Raw genomic sequence first — 19,344 nt, 5'->3', positions numbered from 1 at the left:
AAAGTGTGAGTTTAGATAGAGCGGACAGCGTCAGATAAACTCTATTTAAACGAGACAGATTAGCCGCGGGTGGAGGAGGAGGATGTTAGATACTTGAGGTAGGCCTAAAGGGATCAGTGTTGGCAGGTAGGGAAGAGAGGGTAGTAAAGCAGGATATCAACACTTAGGCCCGTAATTAGAAAGAGAGGGGAGAGAGGACTTGTGAAAGTCAAGGAGAATAGCCCAGCCGCAATGTCCATGTTGCCGGGGGGCTTGCACGTGTGATGCATCAGCGGGGGTCTATAAGAACGGGAGAGCAACACATTGTGGTCAGTCCTTACCAGCGCGGCGCAGCGGGCATATGCCAACTATTTCTTACTGCAATATGGACTTCGAATTTGGAGCGTGGGCAACAGATCTGCCTTTAACGGTGGTTAAAGTTCTCCAGGATGAGGAGTTGAACACCCTCAATGTGCTGAGAAATGCGACTGCCCAGGATTTGGAGGGCCTGGGTCTCAAGCGTGGCCACTACGTAGCGCTGAGAGTAGCAGTGGCGGCCCTGCAAAAGCGAAGCGGGGGAGGGCCACTATCCCAGCGGGTGACTGAGGAAAAAAGCGTGGAACCACTCCAGGGACTGTTAGGCGGCTTGTCACTGCAGCCAACAGGTGAGACCTCCTATCTTTCCATTCTGGATTTTGTGCCGGGGTCGATGGCGGCCGAGGAAGAGGTGACACTCGGGGGAGGTGTCATCCTAAAACTCAACCAGAGACCAAAACTTGACAAAGTCTCCCCCTGCCACTGGATTGTGGCAAACGCACGCATCATGGCGAAGTTGAGTGCTGAGAAGCCCGGGTTTGACTCGACCGCCTACCTCCGGTACACAGAGATGATAGGCGAGCTGGGGGCCAGATACTTGTGGCAGTCGGTGCTTCTGTACGACGACGAGTACAGAAGGCGCCAGTCGTCCAGCGGATTCAAGTGGGGAACCCCCAACCCCCACCTGTCCACGGTGATCCTGCGGGACCGGCTCCAGCATGGCGTCCAAGACAACAAGGGCGGCAAGGCTACGACGGCCAGCGGCGGTTCCCGGCGACCAGCGGGACCCAACGGGAAGGAAGTGTGCTTATTGTATACCAACAAAGGCGACTGTCCCTATGGGTCCCGCTGCAGATTCCTCCACGTCTGCGACACCTGCGGCATGGGCCACCCCGGCAAGGACCACAAAGTGACAGCTACCACCTCCCCAGCCTAGGACACAGCGCAACGAATTGCCGACAAAACGGTAGGCCCCACCTTCAACAGCCCGTTCCCTCAGCTAGATTCCAATAAGTGCGAATTTCTCGGAAATAGTGATTCCATTAATGCTAAATCTCAAATGTGGCACGAGGTGCTAGAAGGCGATCACGACAAAACCTTTTTATTAGATGGCATAAGAAACGGTTTCCGTGTAACAGAAGAGAGTAGGGCAGGCGTACTAGACGTAGAGCAAACAAACCATAGGTCATCGAACGAACACCATAAAGCTGTGGAAAAAGAGCTATTAGATCAGATAGAAAAAGGTTATTACATTGTAGCTAGTAGAAAACCAACTGTGGTAAGCGCTATCGCTGCGATTCCCAAGGATGATGGCAGCATCAGGTTGATCCATGACGCTAGCAAACCCACAGGTAGGGCAATGAACGACTATTCTATACCTGAGTCAGCTAAATTTCAAACCGTATCTGACGCGTGCGCCCTAGCGAAGACAGGGTATTGGTGTGCAAAAGTAGACTTGCAGTCCGCCTATCGGTCAGTATGCATCAGTCCGGACGATTATTGTATGACTGGGCTGAAATGGCATTTCACAGGTGAAAAGAAACCTACTTATCTCTTTGACAGTCGGCTGCCTTTTGGCAGCAACGTAGGGCCATCACACTTCCATCGCCTGTCGCAAGCTATTCGCAGATGCATGGCACGGAAAGGCATGCCAGGTGTGTTAGCGTATATTGATGATTTTCTTCTGGTAGCAGCTACCAGACAAGAGTGCAATGACATGTTACTGTCTTTAATTAGATTATTGAGGGAACTGGGTTTCAACATTAGCTGGAAGAAGGTGGTGGGGCCTACTCAACGTATCACGTTTCTCGGTGTCGACATCGACACGCGAAACAACACCCTGTCACTTGGAAGTGACAAGTTGCAGCAACTGCGGCAGCGACTCCTCCAGATCCGAGGAAAGAAGCGCGCGACAAAAACTCAGCTACAAAGCATAGCGGGGTCCCTTAATTGGGCCTGTCAGGCTGTCAGAGGAGGAAAATTCTTTCTGCGGCGGATACTGGACACGATTAAACCCCTTCAGCAGCAGCGACACAAAGCGAAACTATCTGGCGAATTTCATAAGGATGTACAATGGTGGCTTTCTTTTATGCATGTATTTAACGGCACAGTATATTATTTTCACAATGCAAAACAGCATGTTCATGTAGATGCATGTAATATTGCAGCGGGTGCCTTTTGGCAAGGTGACTGGCAGTACACCATCTTTGAAAAAGACATGCAGGCAGCAAAGGAGCTACATATTAACTATAAAGAAGTGTGCGCTGTGGTGCAAGCAGTGACACGATGGGCTCCGATGTGGTGCGGACAAGAAGTGATTATTCATACCGATAGTACTGTCGCAAAAGCTATCATTAATAAGGGCAGATCGACTAATAAGTATGTGAACAGTCTGCTCCGTAAAATGGCGTGGGAATGTGCAAAAGTGAACTGCAAAATCGCGGCGATACATGTGGCTGGTAGTGTAAACATCATGGCTGACACAATTTCCCGCCTCCATGAGCCCAGACGGCGCGAAGACTTAGTGCGTCTGTTGACATTCTGGCACCGGGGGAGACCCCCCGACATCAACCTGTGTGACCATATGTCTGACCAAGCCCTGTTGTTCCTTGTTTTTCAGACCAGCAGCCCCCATTAGGGGCGCAACTGACGGCAGAAGTGTTGGATTACAGAGCAAGTGCCTTTTCTGATAACACTAGGAAGACTTACCGCATCCACCTTACCTCGTATTTACGTTTCTGTGGGGAGATGGACATAATGCCAGTGCCTGTGAACGAGCAGACTGTTGCGCAATACGCAGCGTACCTAGCCCGACGTTTGAAACCGTCCTCCATCAAGCAATACATCAACATTATTCGCATTCTTCATCTTGAAAGCGGCTTGCCGCACCCATTCAGGGACTCGTGGTACGTCCAGACAACACTTAAGGGCATCGAAAAATGCAAGGGGTGTGCCACTGATAAGCCAACCCCAATCACCCCTGAATTACTACACATAATAAAAAGCCAGCTGGACCTTGAGTGTAGGCAAGATATTGTGTTCTGGGCTGCGTGTTTGGTGCTTTTTTCGGAGTTCTCCGGAGATCGAACTTGTTTCAGGACAACGGGAACTTCGATCCTTGTAAGCAGCTCACAAGTCCAGGTGGTTATTCTGGGTACGGGCATGTCAATAACGCTCCAATGGAGCAAAACGATTCAGCGTAAAGAGCGCTCTGTTGAAATTAAGCTCCCGGCAATGTCACTCCATCCCTTGTGTCCAGTGTCTGCCGTGACCGCTGTGTTACCTTTGTTGGGGCCGATGGACCCCAAGGCGCAGGTCTTCCCGATGAAAGGATCAGACTTTAATAAGAAACTGCGCTTGACTACCGCTGTTGCTGGGGGAAACTTCTCCAGCCACAGCTTTCGGCGGGGTGGTGCCGCGTGGGCGTTGAGTTGTGGTGTGCCGGGGGAAATTGTCAAGGTGATGGGGGATTGGAAAAGCAACGCGTACTTAGGCTACTTAGACCAGCTGCCACAAAAGATCATCTTACAGATCACATGTAGCCCAGGCAACTCCTTCATGTATAACATCACAACAATCCTAAACCTCCCACCTCTAACCTAGTATACTGTCTTTAGTTGGGCTGAATAACGAGTAGTACCTCTAATTTGGGACTTATCACTGCACAATGATATCTCTCATTGTCAGATGGTATTCTCTTGAATAAACTGCCCTCGTTATTTGCCCAAATCAATACATGACTTGGCTATGTGTGATGTATGTGCGCACGAGAGTGATTGCGTGTGTGTCAGGTGTATGTGAGTGTGTGCGCACGCAGGTGTGTGAGTATAACTGCAAGTAATAAGAGGGAGAGAAAGAGGAGTGTCATTTCTTTGGGATTATCGTGTGCTCTTGATTTGCGCCGGGGGCGGGGGGGGGGGGGGGGCGATAAGTGAGTAGTTTAAGTGTGAGTTTAGATAGAGCGGACAGCGTCAGATAAACTCTATTTAAACGAGACAGATTAGCCGCGGGTGGAGGAGGAGGATGTTAGATACTTGAGGTAGGCCTAAAGGGATCAGTGTTGGCAGGTAGGGAAGAGAGGGTAGTAAAGCAGGATATCAACACTTAGGCCCGTAATTAGAAAGAGAGGGGAGAGAGGACTTGTGAAAGTCAAGGAGAATAGCCCAGCCGCAATGTCCATGTTGCCGGGGGGCTTGCACGTGTGATGCATCAGCGGGGGTCTATAAGAACGGGAGAGCAACACATTGTGGTCAGTCCTTACCAGCGCGGCGCAGCGGGCATATGCCAACTATTTCTTACCCCCCATCCACCCCCGGCATCCACCGTTGTATTTTGTTAGCAATCCGTTGCATGATGTTTTTAATTTTGAGGCAAATGCATGCCTGTTTGTGCGCTCCTTCACTTGAAGTGAGGTTGTGCATGAAGCGACTCGAACCTTGTTATGTAATCATTATTCACGGTGTTAAATCTTTGAGTGAGGGCTCCTTGTGTTTGTTGTTAGTGTAACCAAATGTTTGTTGTTTTTTGTTGTGGACTTATGGGACTTATCACTGCACAATGATATCTCTCATTGTCAGATGGTATTCTCTTGAATAAACTGCCCTCGTTATTTGCCCAAATCAATACATGACTTGGCTATGTGTGATGTATGTGCGCACGAGAGTGATTGCGTGTGTGTCAGGTGTATGTGAGTGTGTGCGCACGCAGGTGTGTGAGTATAACTGTAAGTAATAAGAGGGAGAGAAAGAGGAGTGTCATTTCTTTGGGATTATCGTGTGCTCTTGATTTGCGCCGGGGGCGGGGGGGGGGGGGGGGGGGGCGATAAGTGAGTAGTTTAAGAAATCCTCAAATTCCTGAGGATACAGGCACCCCAAGAAAGCAGCCACATACATACTCACAGAGGCACACATGCTTGTGCAGATACTTTGCAAAAATATGAATTGAAAACCTGCATATGTGGTAATTTCTTTTTTTTCTGGCGTTATTGAATGCTTCAGACAGCGACTTTTCCCTGTCCAGTTTCCTCTTTCGTCTCTCTTACTCTTAACCCCCCCCCCCCCCCCCCCCCCCCCCCCCCCCCCCCCCCCTTCCCCTCCCTTTACCCAGCCCCGACAGCACAAACTTCTAATCTGCAAGGCAGAGTACACATTTTCTAAAAGGAAGACTACTCCTCTTCAATTATATCCAGAGATCTTCCAGCTGTCTCCACTATACTTTTGACACCGACAAACTGAAGAATGAACAGATCTATGAGGTAACCGTCTCAATGGTCCAGGCTCAGGAAACAAAGAGTATATATGGCTTTGCTAATCTTCTCAATGAATGAGGTTATACACGGCAGCTGTCATTAGCCACCGCACTAGTTTTGGACTCAACCATCAGCTGGTATGCATAACATATAACACTCCGTGAAGCTGTGTACTGATCATGTCAACTCTGTGACTCGGCCTGGGGCGATTGTAGCTTCCCTTCTTCGTGTCCGATAGACAAGGACAATAAATAGTAGAGCATAGTGCAATTTCGTGTTGGCATCTTCTCCACTGAAAGCAAGAACCCAAAGACTGAAGACCAAAGTGCTTACCTCACTTCTGACCCGAATCACCCCCCTCCTGCTGGGTACACGTGCACTCAAGTTAACATAAGACTGACACCTCTGATTTGACCTGTGTGCCAGGAGTCGGATGAGAGAGAGAGAGAGAGAGAGAGAGAGAGAGAGAGAGAGAGAGAGGGGGGAGAGAGAGAGAGAGAGTGAGGAGAGAGAGAGAGAGAGACAGAGAGACAATGACAATGACAATTATTCTTTATTTTACGAGGGTAGTAGATTAAGCAGTGGTCTGCTTTTTTACATCCAGCCCTCGCCCTAAAGAGGGACTAACCTCTTTAGGGCGAGGGCTGGATGTAAGAGAGAGAGAGAGAGAGAGAGAGAGAGAGAGAGAGAGAGACAGAGACACACACACATAGACAGAGACAGCCATAGAAAGACAGAGGCGGAGAGACTCAGAGGGAGACACAGACAAAGACATACATACAGAGAGAGACAGAGAAATAGAGAGAGAGAGAGAGAGAGAGAGAGAGAGAGAGAGAGAGAGAGAGAGAGACAGACAGACAGACAGACAGACAGACAGACAGATAGACAGAGAGCGACTCGAGACGGAGAAACAGATAAATGAACACCGGGTGAGAGAAAATGACTCGAGAGAGAGACAAAGAGAGAGAAAGAGATTGAGAGAGAGACAGATACACACACAGACACTAAGGCAGAGCGAGGGAAAGACGGAGAGACTTGCATGGAGTGTACGTGACAGACAGTGTGTGTTGCTATAAACAGACAGACGAGGTGCAGCTCATTTCCGAAACAGCGCAAATGGGACAACAGTGACATGGTACTGTTTGAATTCCCAAAAAGCGCAGCTCATTTCCGGAACAGCACAGATGACAAAGTTGGTTTCAACAAAATGGAAGCCGCCAGTTGGTTTCAATAAAATCGAAGCCGACAGTGGCGATAGGTAACGTGCTCTTCAATGTCACCTTCCTATGGCAGCGGCCATCAAAAAGTAACTGAGAACGGTAACAAACGAGTCATGTCACCTCTCCCAACCCATTAGAGTAGAGCGGCCATCAAGAAGTATTTATCTGTTGAATCCGTTAACTTTTGGTTACGGAACATACATTTGGGCCTAATGTCAGCCAGTTAACTGAAAATAGTGGGGGTAACAGAAACATTGAAGTCATAGAACAGCAGGACAGGTGTTTTAGACGGATTTAGAACTTCAACTCTCTTTTATATTTAGCGCTAGGTTTTCTTGCAAAAAATTGTAACTGTATCTCTTCTACTAACATACGAAATTACAAAACGTCTTGATTTTTGTGAACACTAACGTTATATCTTTATTTTGTGTACTTACCACACATTAAATTCACAGGTCGGGACCCAAAAATCAACAATATCGAACACGGATTGTTATATTTGAACACTCGGCAATATTATAGTGAAGTCGAGATTAAACACAAAAAAACATGTTTTGCACCAATCACCAATGTGGAAGGTCAAGTTTGTCTTGTTTAACTCTCTTGTGACCTCCGTCTGACCAAAATAATATGGTATACACCATGACGGATTTCAGATGAGAAATACTTTGCTGTAACAATTCTATTTTTATTTTATTTAAAAAAAAGAAGTTTTTAGGCTTGTGTTATGCATTGAAATAATGAAACCCAAAGAGAATGTCTATTTGTCAAATCTCTAGCTTCAAATCGTTTAAAACAATTGATAATCTTCCATTTTTGACCCGAACATTGACCTCGCTGTGATCTTGTAATTTGACAAGGTTAAACCTGATTTACGTAGTGTCTAATAGTCATCAAACCTTAAAAGTATGTACAGATTCAAAGTGCTAGTTTTAAAAGCATCCGAGAAAACCTCCATGTTCAGTTTGTTCATCTGTGGAAGGCCTAACATTGATCATTATACTATCTTAATTGGTCTGCTAACGTATTGCACCTGTTTACCTCGAAGCACTGCTTTCAAAATGTAAGAGTGTCTTGTCAATCTAACACACCATAACATGGGCTAACGATCACTTTTTCGCACAGACGATTGAAACAAGAATGATCAATTATGATCAAGTCATTTTCCAGCAGAATTGGAGACAAAACAAAAGCCAAATTTAAAACGAAAAAGTGCGATTCGCGACTTGTTTTGTAAAGTTAGGCATTATTTCATCTTCTACTTCTCTACCATGCACATACCAAATCTTACAAAAAGTGGGTAAAGTAACAACAAATTTGTTATCTGTAAAATAGCATTGTGCAGAAAACCAAAATGTATATGACAACATTCACAGTTCATCACACAATTTTAATCTGCTCTAATGGTGAAGCTTAGTAGTCTTTAATCGTGAAAAAAAAACCTCAAGTGATAGGCGCTTTGACTGGAAAACGCAAAACTCTACGTCATCATGAATAACGTTAAAAACCCTAAACAACGCAACAAATGATAAGCTCAACGTCTTAAGTCTTGATGTAAAATTCTAATGTCGCAGAGAAAGGGCTATTTTATATTATAAAGCCAAATTCCGCACACTGAGTTCTGGTTTATCCTCAACGGAGAATCTTTCAATGGGATATTTGCTGGGTGATATCTTCGAAAAAGAAGAATAAAATAATTGTTGTTTTATAATAGGTTAAGCAGATGGTATGCGACTCATTTTGCTTTCAAGGACTGATACAATAAAGAAATAATTCATTTGACAGATGTCTAAAATCACTTACCTTGACAATGACTTTCTGTACCTGGTGAATGAACAAAGTTGAGAAAACCTGACGGCCTCCAGACACAAACTGTTGAACGAATTCCATCTTCTTCTTCTTCACTCCATGGCTCAGCTAGATGAAATGCATGAACCCGACAAAGCAAAACGAGCTTTGTACCTTGACAATAATCTAATCTTACGTTTTTATCTCCTGAGGGCCAAACGTGTTTTATTTTCAGAAAATCGGTCGGTAAAATGTGAGACTGAGTAAACCAGCGTCCATGTAGTTGATTACGTTCACGATCATATCATGGCAATTCCGTGAGTCTAATTTTAGCTATATGTGACCCTCCACCACGAAATGAGTCGCATGTCACCTCGCGCGGTTCTGCGCTAGGCTTAATATAAGTCCGGGAAGTGTCTGGTAACAGTGTGAAGATCACCTTAGTCACAGGCTTATAACTCTAGCAGTTTTCGCTCTTTTCTAAAACGGTTCGGTTTTCACCACTGGATAGAGCATAAAAACCTCTTTAGGAAAATGTAAAAATATGAAAATCATGCAAAGGTGACATACGACTCATTCCGTGGTGGAGGGTCACATAAATTATATACAAACTATCCCAACTTCAAGACACAGACAGGCAGACCGAGAGACAGACCGAGAGACAAACAGACAGACAGACAGACAGTCACACACACACATACACCAACATACACACACACACACACACACACACACACACACACACACACTACATGCTTGTGCGTTTTGTTTTACATTTATCTACCACATATATCGTGCCATCCTGAACATGCCATCAAGAACAATTCGTCAAAAGCAAGAAAGCAGTTTAATGATACTTCTATTTCTGTACTGTTGCTGGGGATGTCCTAAGGCAGGCACAGACACTGGTTTTGATCAGTCAGTCAGCCATGATGAGGAATCCAGAGAAGACGGTCCAATGACCTCCTCTTAAATGAGTATCCCCCCAATAATGCGCATTCCACACCTTGTCGCCCTTGTTGAGATGGAGAGGGGAAAGGTAGCTGCCCTGATCCAGTAACCCATTCGCAAGGGTAACGTCCACAGTGGCCCCGTTTTTCACCAGCTTTACCTCAAGCTCAGTGTCCTTGTTGGCGTTCATTACGTCCAGGTAGAAGGCATAGAGTCCTGCTAATGGGGCCGTGAATATCCCTGTGCTTGTATCGTAGCCCCCTCCGATGTTGGTGACGAAGTTGTCGAACTTGAGCGTTTGATTGATTCCGATCGTGACCGGGTCAGCTGCGAAGCGAACGGTGAATGCCACTTTGAAAAACAAAACAAAACAGTGTTAAAAGATAACTCAGTTAGTCAACCAGTATTCATTTCAGAAGTGTAGATGCAAAAAATGTCATTTACCCCAATGTACATCTATCAACAAAAGTACCGATCCTAATGAATGTGTGTGTACGTACGTATATACAAGAAAGTCATCAGAATGAAAAGGTACAGGAAAAAACAGCATGTAAACATTTGTGTCTGTTCATTTTAACATTTAGTCAAGTTTTGACTAAATGTTCTAACATAGAGGGGGGAATCGAGACGAGGGTCGTGGTGTGTGTGTGTGTGTGTGTGTGTGTGTATGTGTGTGTGTGCGTGCGTGCGTGCGTGTAGAGCGATTCAGACCAAACTACTGGACCGATCTTTATGAAATTGGACATGAGAGTTCCTGGGAATGATATCCCCGGATGTGTTTTTCTTTTTTGCGATAAATACCTTTGATGACGTCATATCCGGCTTTTTGTAAAAGTTGAGGCGGCACTGTCACACCCTCATTTTTCAATCAAATTGATTGAAATTTTGGCCCAGCAATCTTCGACGAAGGCCGGACTTCGGTATTGCATTTCAGCTTGGTGGCTTAAAAAATAATTAATGACTTTGGTCATTAAAAATCGGAAAATTGTAAAAAAAAATTTTTTTATAAAACGATCCAAATTTACGTTCATTTTATTCTTCATCATTCCCCGATTCCAAAAACATATAAATATGTTATATTTGGATTAAAAACAAGCTCTGAAAATTAAAAATATAAAAATTATGATCAAATTGTTTTTTTTAAATCAATTTAAAAACACTTTCATCTTATTTATTGTCGGTTCCTGATTCCAAAAACATATAGATATGATATGTTTGGATAAAAAAAACACGCTCAGAAAGTTAAAACGAAGAGAGGTACAGTAAAGCGTGCTATGAAGCACAGCGCAACCGCTACCACGCCAAACAGGCTCGTCACTTTCACTGCCTTTTGCACTAGCGGCGGACTACGTTCAGTTTCATTTTGTGAGTTCCACAGCTTGACTAAATGTAGTTATTTCGCCTTACGCGACTTGTTTTTGTTTCAGTTACTGTTTTTTTCTTACTTTAGTTCTTTGCTCTGCTTTAAATTTAAAAGAAAGCGACAAGAAAAACTAACTTTAAAAGTAATTAAGTCAGTAAGTAAGTAAGTAAGTAAGTAAGCAAGTACGTAAGTAAGTACGTAATTAAGTAAGTAAGTAAGTAAGTAAGTAAGTAAGTAAGTTACACACTTAGTAACTAACTAACTAACTTACTTACTTACTTACATATTTGCTTCTTTACCTACTTACTTAATTAATTCATTACTTGCTTACTTACATACTTACTTAATAACTTACTGCCTGATTGACTGACTGAATTACAAACTAGCTAACTAGTTAACGAACTAATTATGGGATAAACAAACAGAGAGTTTGCTTGTCATGCTTCTGCGTACTCCTATCAAGAAAACTAACGGACAGCGAAGTAAAGAATGAAAATCATCCAGGTTGTTTTTCTAATGTTAACGTTTTGCAAATTGTGTATGAATGGGTTGAACAAAAACAATCAGTACATATCCTACGATACATACCCGGATTTGACTGTTTTTTCTCCACAGCTGCAAGTCTGTTTTCTGCGCCGGTCAGCCTGTTGCTAGTCTCAGTTTTCACCTCAGTCAGTGCGTTCTTTGTAGCGACGAGTTCACTTTGTAGTGTCTGTATTGTGTTGGCCTGCTGCTCAAACATAGCCTGAAGACCAGACAGATTGACATCGTCCGAACGCCTCTCTCGATGTATTTGGTTTTCCATGTCTTTGCAGTCTACTTGCAATGCAACAGGCAGGGCCACGAGTAGCAGTAAGAGAAGCATTTTGCTTATTAGCAGTGCCACTAAGCTGAGCAAAGTAGAGCTAAAGTTTTCAGAAATGGACTGACAATCTCAAACAGAACTGTGCTTTGTTGGCTCGGAGGCAGCGGCGTGTACGTGGGTCAATAAGCCCGACGTTCCTGCGTTGTTTTGACACAGTGGGCATTTTATCGGTGATTATTTCCAGTGTAAACATGTTCACGTCAGATTTTAAAGTCCCTGGCTGCGATACGACCACGAATGTCAATTTTAATTAAAAACAAGAGGCGAAGCCTTCAAGGCTCACGTAAGAAATCGACAAACAGTAACACAAACTCAATCACTCCGTCACACATACACACACACAGTACACACACACACACACACACACACACACACACACACACACACACACACACACACACAGAAAGAGCATAGGTGAAACTGTGCAAGAAAGCGAGACACTAGATCTAGATCTGTCTGTCTTCATGTAGCCTACTTACATGGACACGATTGCCAAATAGTCTCGGCCCGCTCAAAATAATAATCACCGAGACTTTCAGTAATTCCATCGCGTGACGTCTAACCCTCGTACGTCATAATGTGACGTCAATGTAATATGACGTCTTCAAATGTTAAAGTTTCTACCACAGACATACATACGCACGCACGCACGCACAGACAGACAAAAGTTAGCATCGCATAGGCTACACTTACGTGAGCCAAAAATCAGTATTCATAATAATCAGCATCATGGCCGTGGGGCCAGACTGGTGCCCGAGTGAGCGAGACTGGTGCCCGAGTGAGCGAGACTGGTGCCCGAGTGAGCGAAACTGGTGCCCGAGTGAGCGAGACTGGTGCCCGAGTGAGCGAGACTGGTGCCCGAGTGAAAAATATACTGAAAGTGTGTATGTATATGCTCTCACGCTTACATAATTAATAGACTTACACATTAAACTTGCGAAAGATACATACTTATGCTATCCAAAAACAGATTTGTACATATATTGTGGTTTGCCTCTTTGACACACAGTTGCACTTGTTTATTGTTTTACGTATTGGGAGTACAGCAGAAAAGAATTAAATAACAGCTTTTGTGAATGAAAGATATCAGACACTCATAGAATAGATATGTACATGTAATATACCAACCGTTTTGCACATTTATCTCCATCGTAGCATGTTTGTTTGTTTGTTTGTTTGTGTGTTTGTTTGTTTGTGTGTGTGTTTGTTTGCTTGTCTGTGGTTTTGTGTGTGTGTATGTTTTTAGTTTTTTTTAATGTTTTTTTCGTTTGTTTGTTTTTTCGTTCGGTTGGCTGATTGGTTTAATGTTTTGCCGCTTATTGTTGTTATTTTTATTTGTGAGTGCAAACATACAAGTCTCGATCTCAGAATGGTACTCTTTATGTTTGTTTTCTTGTTGGTTAAACAGAACATATGTTTACAGCTACAATGCGCTATCATAATATTCCAATGTAGGACTCATTGGCTCAAGAGATGTATTAAGTGTTCCAGACTATCTGTATACACATCTTCCACATTCCCTGATAAACAACCCCTGCATTGTACTGAAAGCGCAGGTCAGCATCGTTTTAATATCCTGTGCACACCACAAACACGAACCGGTTTAAATGTTTAAAAATAACTGTTTTCGTGTCAAATTTAAATAGGTACAAAAGAACTTTACGCACAGCACTCTAGCTATTACAAATGTGCATACGTAGCCGCAAAGACACTAACGCACACACGCACGCACAAAACACACACACACACACACACACACACACACACCACACACACACTAAATAGGCACACGATACTACATTAGGATCCAACCAACACAAGAATTATACTGTTATCTTATTTTGTGAGTGGGTCTGCACTTTCACATGCAAACGTGCAACCCTTCTTCTTAGGCCTAAAAAAAAAATAGGTGTGGTTACGGTAACCCGACCTACCCTATTTTTAGGGGCCGATCCTATAACTTTTTATTACATTTGTCAAAAAAAACACAAAAAAAACGAGTGCAAAAAACGCAATGAAAGCGAAAGCGCCCGTGTCGCACGCCTGCGTCTTGTATAACGAAGCGCCTATACGAAAAAAATCAAAGAGACCGCTTGAGTACCAGTCAAACAACTTGTGATAATAAATGTTTCAGCTACTAGGTACTGCCCTGCCTTTGATCTGGCCGCACCCACAGATTTCCACTCTGTTAAACTCGGTCACTGACCGGTCACTGACCCCGATGCAGGAAGTATTTCCTCTCTCAGATATGACAGGGGAACCACCTCTCATGGCAAAAACTGGGTCATTGACCCCTGGGAAGAAGGTCGTGTCTTTTAACAAGGCCACGGTAGGTGTAATTTGTACACATTAGAAAAAAAAGTTAAAAAAGAAAAAAAAGTGATTGCCTACCTACCTACCCTATTTTTTTTGGCTATGTTACCGTAACCACACCTATTTTTTTTTTTGGCCTTATCAAACACAATCGTTTTTGAACTGTGCAGATCCGTCTTTTTATTTTGACTAAATGTTTTAACATAGAGGGGGGAATCGAGACGAGGGTCGTGGTGTATGTGTGTGTGTGTGTGTGTGTGTGTGTGTGTGTGTGTCTGTGTGTCTGTGTGTGTGTGTAGAGCGATTCAGACTAAACTACTGGGCCGATCTTTATGAAGTTTGACATGAGAGTTCCTGGGAATGATATCCCCGGACGTTTTTTTCTTTTTTGCGATAAATACCTTTGATGACGTCATATCCGGCTTTTTGTAAAAGTTGAGGCGGCACTGTCACACCCTCATTTTTCAATCAAATTGATTGAAATTTTGGCAAATCAATCTTCGACGAAGGCCGGGGTTTGGTATTGCATTTCAGCTTGGTGGCTTAAAAACTAATGAGTGAGTTTGGTCATTAAAAATCGGAAACTTGTAATTAAAATTTTTATTTTTTATTAAACGATCCAAAAACAATTTCATCTTATTCTTCGTCATTTTCTGATTCCAAAAACATATACATATGTTATATTTGGATTAAAAACAAGCTCTGAAAATTAAAAATATAAAAATTATGATCAAAATTAAATTTCCAAAATCGATTCAAAAACTATTTCATCTTATTTCTTGTCGGTTCCTGATTCCAAAAACATATAGATATGATATGTTTGGATTAAAAACACGCTCAGAAAGTTAAAACGAAGAGAGGTACAGTAAAGCGTGCTATGAAGAACAGCGCAACCGCTGCCGCGCCAAACAGGCTCGTCACTTTCACTGCTTTTTGCACTAGCGGCGGACTACGTTCAGTTTCATTCTGTGAGTTCCACAGCTTGACTAAATGTAGTAATTTCGCCTTACGCGACTTGTTTACTTAGTTTCGTTTGTCAGCACAACAAAATGAAGGCCTGCGTTTTGCTTATGGTCGAGGTGGTTCTGATTCTACCCCTGAGTGCAGATTTTCTGCAGCCTCGAGAAAAGCGATCTGATGACCCCAGCTTAGTAGGCATCCAACATGTGCTCCAACAACAGGCTAGCATGATTGCGAAACTTCAGAGCGAGCTTTCTGTCACTAAAAGCAGGCTCGATACTTCAGACAGGAAACTGGAAGCCATTGAGAGCACGCTAACTAAGTCCGGTAATTATTGCTTGCAATTGTTGTCTTTAATTTTTGCGTGTGTAGCATAGGTGCGAGTAGGTATATCATTCTGCTTTAAAGTGTCATCTAGACATACATTCGAACACCTTTGACAAATACTCGCCAACTAATACAAGACCCGCCACATCAGAAAGCAAAATGCAAAAACAACAGCACAAAAAAAGGCAAATTCTGTCGCTGTATTTTTTATTATGACTAACTTGTTTGTTAATACATACTGCATTGCTTGCAGTGCCTGGTCCCAGTTCAAGGAAATAAGGTGCTCAGTCAGTCTGAGGAATACGTTCGTATTCATCTCACCTTAATATTCTGTCTTGCCTTGCAGAATGCACTATTCACGTTATTCTCGTTTCTATAAATTGACGTGTATGAACCAGCGGGGTTCGAACTCCACCTTATCAATTGTAAACTGCATCTTTTTGAATTAACGGTCGCGTCCTTCCCACGTCCACGTCCACGTCTATATTTTCTATCAAAGATACGCCTCACTCTACCAAGTGGGTCCCGGGACCCCCAATTTAAATTTAGAACTTTAGAACAGACCAGAAGTACTCTTGGGAGTTCCGTGAGATCTGTACAAAGGCGTTGTGTGTCATATAATTTGCTTCAGTACAGATCTGGCAGAAACATGTCTCGTCTTTGAAATCTTGCCACGTTTACGTTCGTGTCCATTCTGTATGGGAATAAGCAGATGATTGCAGTCTGAAATTCAATACCAGCGGATAAAAATCGGCTTTCTGTTGCATACACTTATTTGTGCATCGACAACTCTTTTTGTTTATCCGCAGTTGCCTTCACAGCGCAGTTCTCAGTGGATCCGGCGAGAGTGGGACAGAAAGCGACGCTAAAACTTGATCACTTTGTCACCAACATCGGAGGCGGCTACAATCCACTGACGGGGATTTTCACCGCGCCTGTCTCGGGAGTCTACGCCTTCTTTCTCACCATCATGAGCGACAACACCAAATGGATCGAGGTGACTCTGATAAATGACGGCGTTCACTTAGATATGGCTCACGCAGACGGAACTCCGGGCCAGAGCTTCCTGGATCAGGGAAGTCTACTCGTAACGGTCCACCTAAACCAGGGAAGCAAGGTGTGGAACCAACAGCAGGGTGGGGCATCGAGTCTTAGAGGAGGTGCGTGGACCGTTTTTTCCGGTTTCCTGATCAGAGCTGATTGAGTCGAGTCTCAAACAGACAAACATTTGTCAAAACTAAGGATTGGGGGGGGGGGGGGGGTTAGAACAGGGAGTGTATGCAGTTTTCGCCCCTAAAAAGCACGAAACGACACTTCACTCCTCCTTTGGCTAAATAGCCTTATTTAAGGACTTGCAAACAATGTGGACAGCAATGACTTTTCATTGTTTGGTGTTCTCGGACATGTAAGTACAATGCAGACAGCAGACACATACCGGTATTGCATAGACATTTGAATTGTTTTTTGTCTCCATTATTTTCTTCTTGTGTTCTTTTTTTCTTTAAAGATGTTTTATTCAGGTAATTTTACAATTTGTCATGCAATGCATAGAAGTCAGATAATAATAGAGTGAATATGACGGATAAAAGCATATTCAATACAGCATACAATCAATTTATTAAAAGGGTAAAATATGAAGCCCACTTCAGCCTAAATTTTCCATAATTCAATTCTGTACAGTGGATATGTTTATCAATCTTGTATGTGTAGGCCAGTTTCTTCACACAAAACAGTTCAATGTTGGCTTTACTTTATTTATTCTACATTTGTACACACAAAATTTGGCTTGCAATAAAATACAATCAAAACCTTCATCAGTGTTTGTTATGCCGTCTTGTCCAAATAATACAAGTGTTGGGTTTAGCTCAAGCCTGCTGCAGTTCAAACATTTTTCTGTCATTATACTATTTAAGGTTGTTCCAACGGGTTTGAACAAATTCGAACTGCCATAAATAATGAATAATGGTGTCTCATTGCAAATTGCAAAAATTTCTTCTTGTGTTCTTGTTGTTGTTCTTTCTTTTTGACTATTGTCTGCAGTGATTAAATGTCCACTTTAAAGGTGCTTCTGTTGAGGTTCTAGAGAAATTTTGTTCTGTCAAACGTTGCACGAAACGCCCTGACTTATATCTTCGCTGATCAAAGCCAAGGCTTAACGTTAACATTCTGCAATTCAAGTTGAATGTATACGAGCGGCCACACGGCGTTTTCTAAAGCTTTTAATCAGGTTTTATTTTGTTTGTTTTTTTCTGATAGGGGGAGGGCCAGTGTTGTGTCATTTGTGTGGGCTTCTTGTTATTATTTCTTCGCTTTCGTTCAACGCCATAGTTGCTGTGCATTAATCAAGAAAATGCCTGCTAATGAGCTAATAAGTTGCGATAATTGGTACGAGTACCTAATTTATCCTTGCAATCGGTTGAAGGTCGCACACGTTAACAGAGTACATATATTGGTTTTAACAAATCGCTGTATCTGATTTAGCAGCCAGTTTAGTTACAAATTGCCTTCTTTTGACATTTAATTTGTTTTGCGTGTGTTTGTTTCATTGTCGCAATCAGTATCACATGCAGAATAAAATGATATCGTGAGGACATAAAATGATGATCTTGATAAACTCTTGTTTTCAAGTTGAAGTGTGCAAAGAAGAATTGGAAGAAAACCCAAAACACACTACTATGAATCCTCATATCAAGTCACACACAAAAACTATGATAAGCCTGAACGAGTAACACACACACACACACACACACACACACACACACACACACACACACACACACACACACACACACACACACACACACATATAACAACTATCTTCAGACATAAAATCAGAAGATAGCTTACCTGTGCCCAGGTATATTAACAAACATAAGAGTAGTTGAAGATGATAGAAGGGAGACAACCCCATCTACGTTGCAGGATCACAATTCTACATTCTTAACACTGCGGCTAACGTACAACGGGATAACTAGGCTTATTTAGTACAGTCTTTTTTCAACCAACCACATTCGTTTCGTGCCATATAAGGAAGTGCTACATCACAAATGTTGCGTACACGTCATTTCCGGTTGGCGGTGAAACGGAGTTCACACCAAAAACACAAACGACTTTCGTTGATTTGGGCGATTCTACGAATCTACTTTCGTTGACTTTGAAATCATGTTTTGGTTATTTCTGTATGGAAACCTTTAATCTATTGGATATAGGTTACCTGATCGTTATTACAACTGTTCATATCTTCCTACTTTAAGGTCTGGAGTGGACGCTAAAGTCGAGCTTTCACTGCATGTCTGTAGCATACATTTGCCTAGGTTGCGCTTGGGAAAATCAAAGATAGCGGCCCGGAGCCGGTTGCCGCTTCACGACTTTAGAGTTCTATTTCTTCCCTAATATAAATAGAATACTTATATTTATAGGGCAGACCTTAATTTGTGAACTGTCTCACTTTGAACAGTTATACATTGTATGAGTAGAGGTTCGGGTTGCAAATTAATCACACATAACACACATCGCACATCGCGCTTCTTCTGCGAACAGAACTTCTCTGCTGGCGTTAGTCTTCTTCTTCTTCTTCTGCGTTCGTGGGCTGAAACTCCCACGTACACTCGTGTTTTTTTTTTGCACGAGTGGAATTTTACGGGTATGAACGTTTTTTACCCCGCCATTTAGGCAGCCATACGCCGTTTTCGGAGGAAGCATGCTGGGTATTTTCGTGTTTCTATAACCCACCGAACTCTGACATGGATTACAGGATCTTTTCCGTGCGCACTTGGTCTTGTGCTTGCGTGTACACACGGGGGTGTTCGGACACCGAGGAGAGTCTGCACACAAAGTTGACTCTGAGAAATAAATCTCTCGCCGAACGTGGAGACGAACTCACGCTTACAGCGGCCAACTGGATACAAATCCAGCGCGCTACCGACTGAGCTACATCCCCGCCCGGCGTTAGTCTAAACCGCGACACTTTTTAACACGCACTGTTGAGTTTCGTTGTGCACGCGCATCCCAACGG

General features: G+C 43.2%; 2 protein-coding genes across 2 annotated transcripts; one reads left to right on the top strand and one right to left on the bottom strand.

Moving 5' to 3' along the window:
* Positions 1–9,371: 9,371 nt before the first annotated feature.
* LOC138968145 (complement C1q tumor necrosis factor-related protein 3-like) lies at positions 9,372–11,982 on the bottom strand. Its single transcript, XM_070340708.1, has 2 exons — positions 11,453–11,982; positions 9,372–9,852 (listed from the first exon to the last, which is right to left on the bottom strand). The coding sequence occupies exons 1-2, from the start codon at positions 11,727–11,729 to the stop codon at positions 9,470–9,472; spliced, it is 660 nt and encodes a 219-aa protein (XP_070196809.1). The 5' UTR covers positions 11,730–11,982; the 3' UTR covers positions 9,372–9,469.
* A 476-nt stretch (positions 11,983–12,458) lies between these two features.
* Positions 12,459–16,533, top strand: LOC138969689 (complement C1q-like protein 3). The gene is made up of 2 exons (XM_070342547.1): positions 12,459–12,570; positions 16,139–16,533. Exons 1-2 carry the CDS (start codon positions 12,459–12,461, stop codon positions 16,531–16,533), a joined length of 507 nt encoding a protein of 168 aa, XP_070198648.1.
* The last annotated feature ends 2,811 nt before the right edge of the window (positions 16,534–19,344 follow it).

Source organism: Littorina saxatilis, linkage group LG6, assembly GCF_037325665.1.
Source record: "Littorina saxatilis isolate snail1 linkage group LG6, US_GU_Lsax_2.0, whole genome shotgun sequence".
Classification (NCBI taxonomy): Eukaryota; Metazoa; Mollusca; class Gastropoda; order Littorinimorpha; family Littorinidae; genus Littorina; species Littorina saxatilis.
Note: the sequence above shows the minus strand (reverse complement) of the source record. Positions and strands in the feature narration are given on the sequence as shown.

Bases quoted from the DNA above. Each gene is read 5' to 3' on its own strand.
- LOC138968145 (XM_070340708.1), bottom strand. From the start codon at position 11,729: ATGCTTCTCTTACTGCTACTCGTGGCCCTGCCTGTTGCATTGCAAGTA. The intron at 9,853-11,452 runs GTATGTATCGTA...TGTTTTTCAAAG, and splicing joins GAAAAAACAGTCAAATCCGG to TGGCATTCACCGTTCGCTTC.
- LOC138969689 (XM_070342547.1), top strand. From the start codon at position 12,459: ATGGCCGTGGGGCCAGACTGGTGCCCGAGTGAGCGAGACTGGTGCCCG. The intron at 12,571-16,138 runs GTGAGCGAGACT...GTTTATCCGCAG, and splicing joins TGAGCGAGACTGGTGCCCGA to TTGCCTTCACAGCGCAGTTC.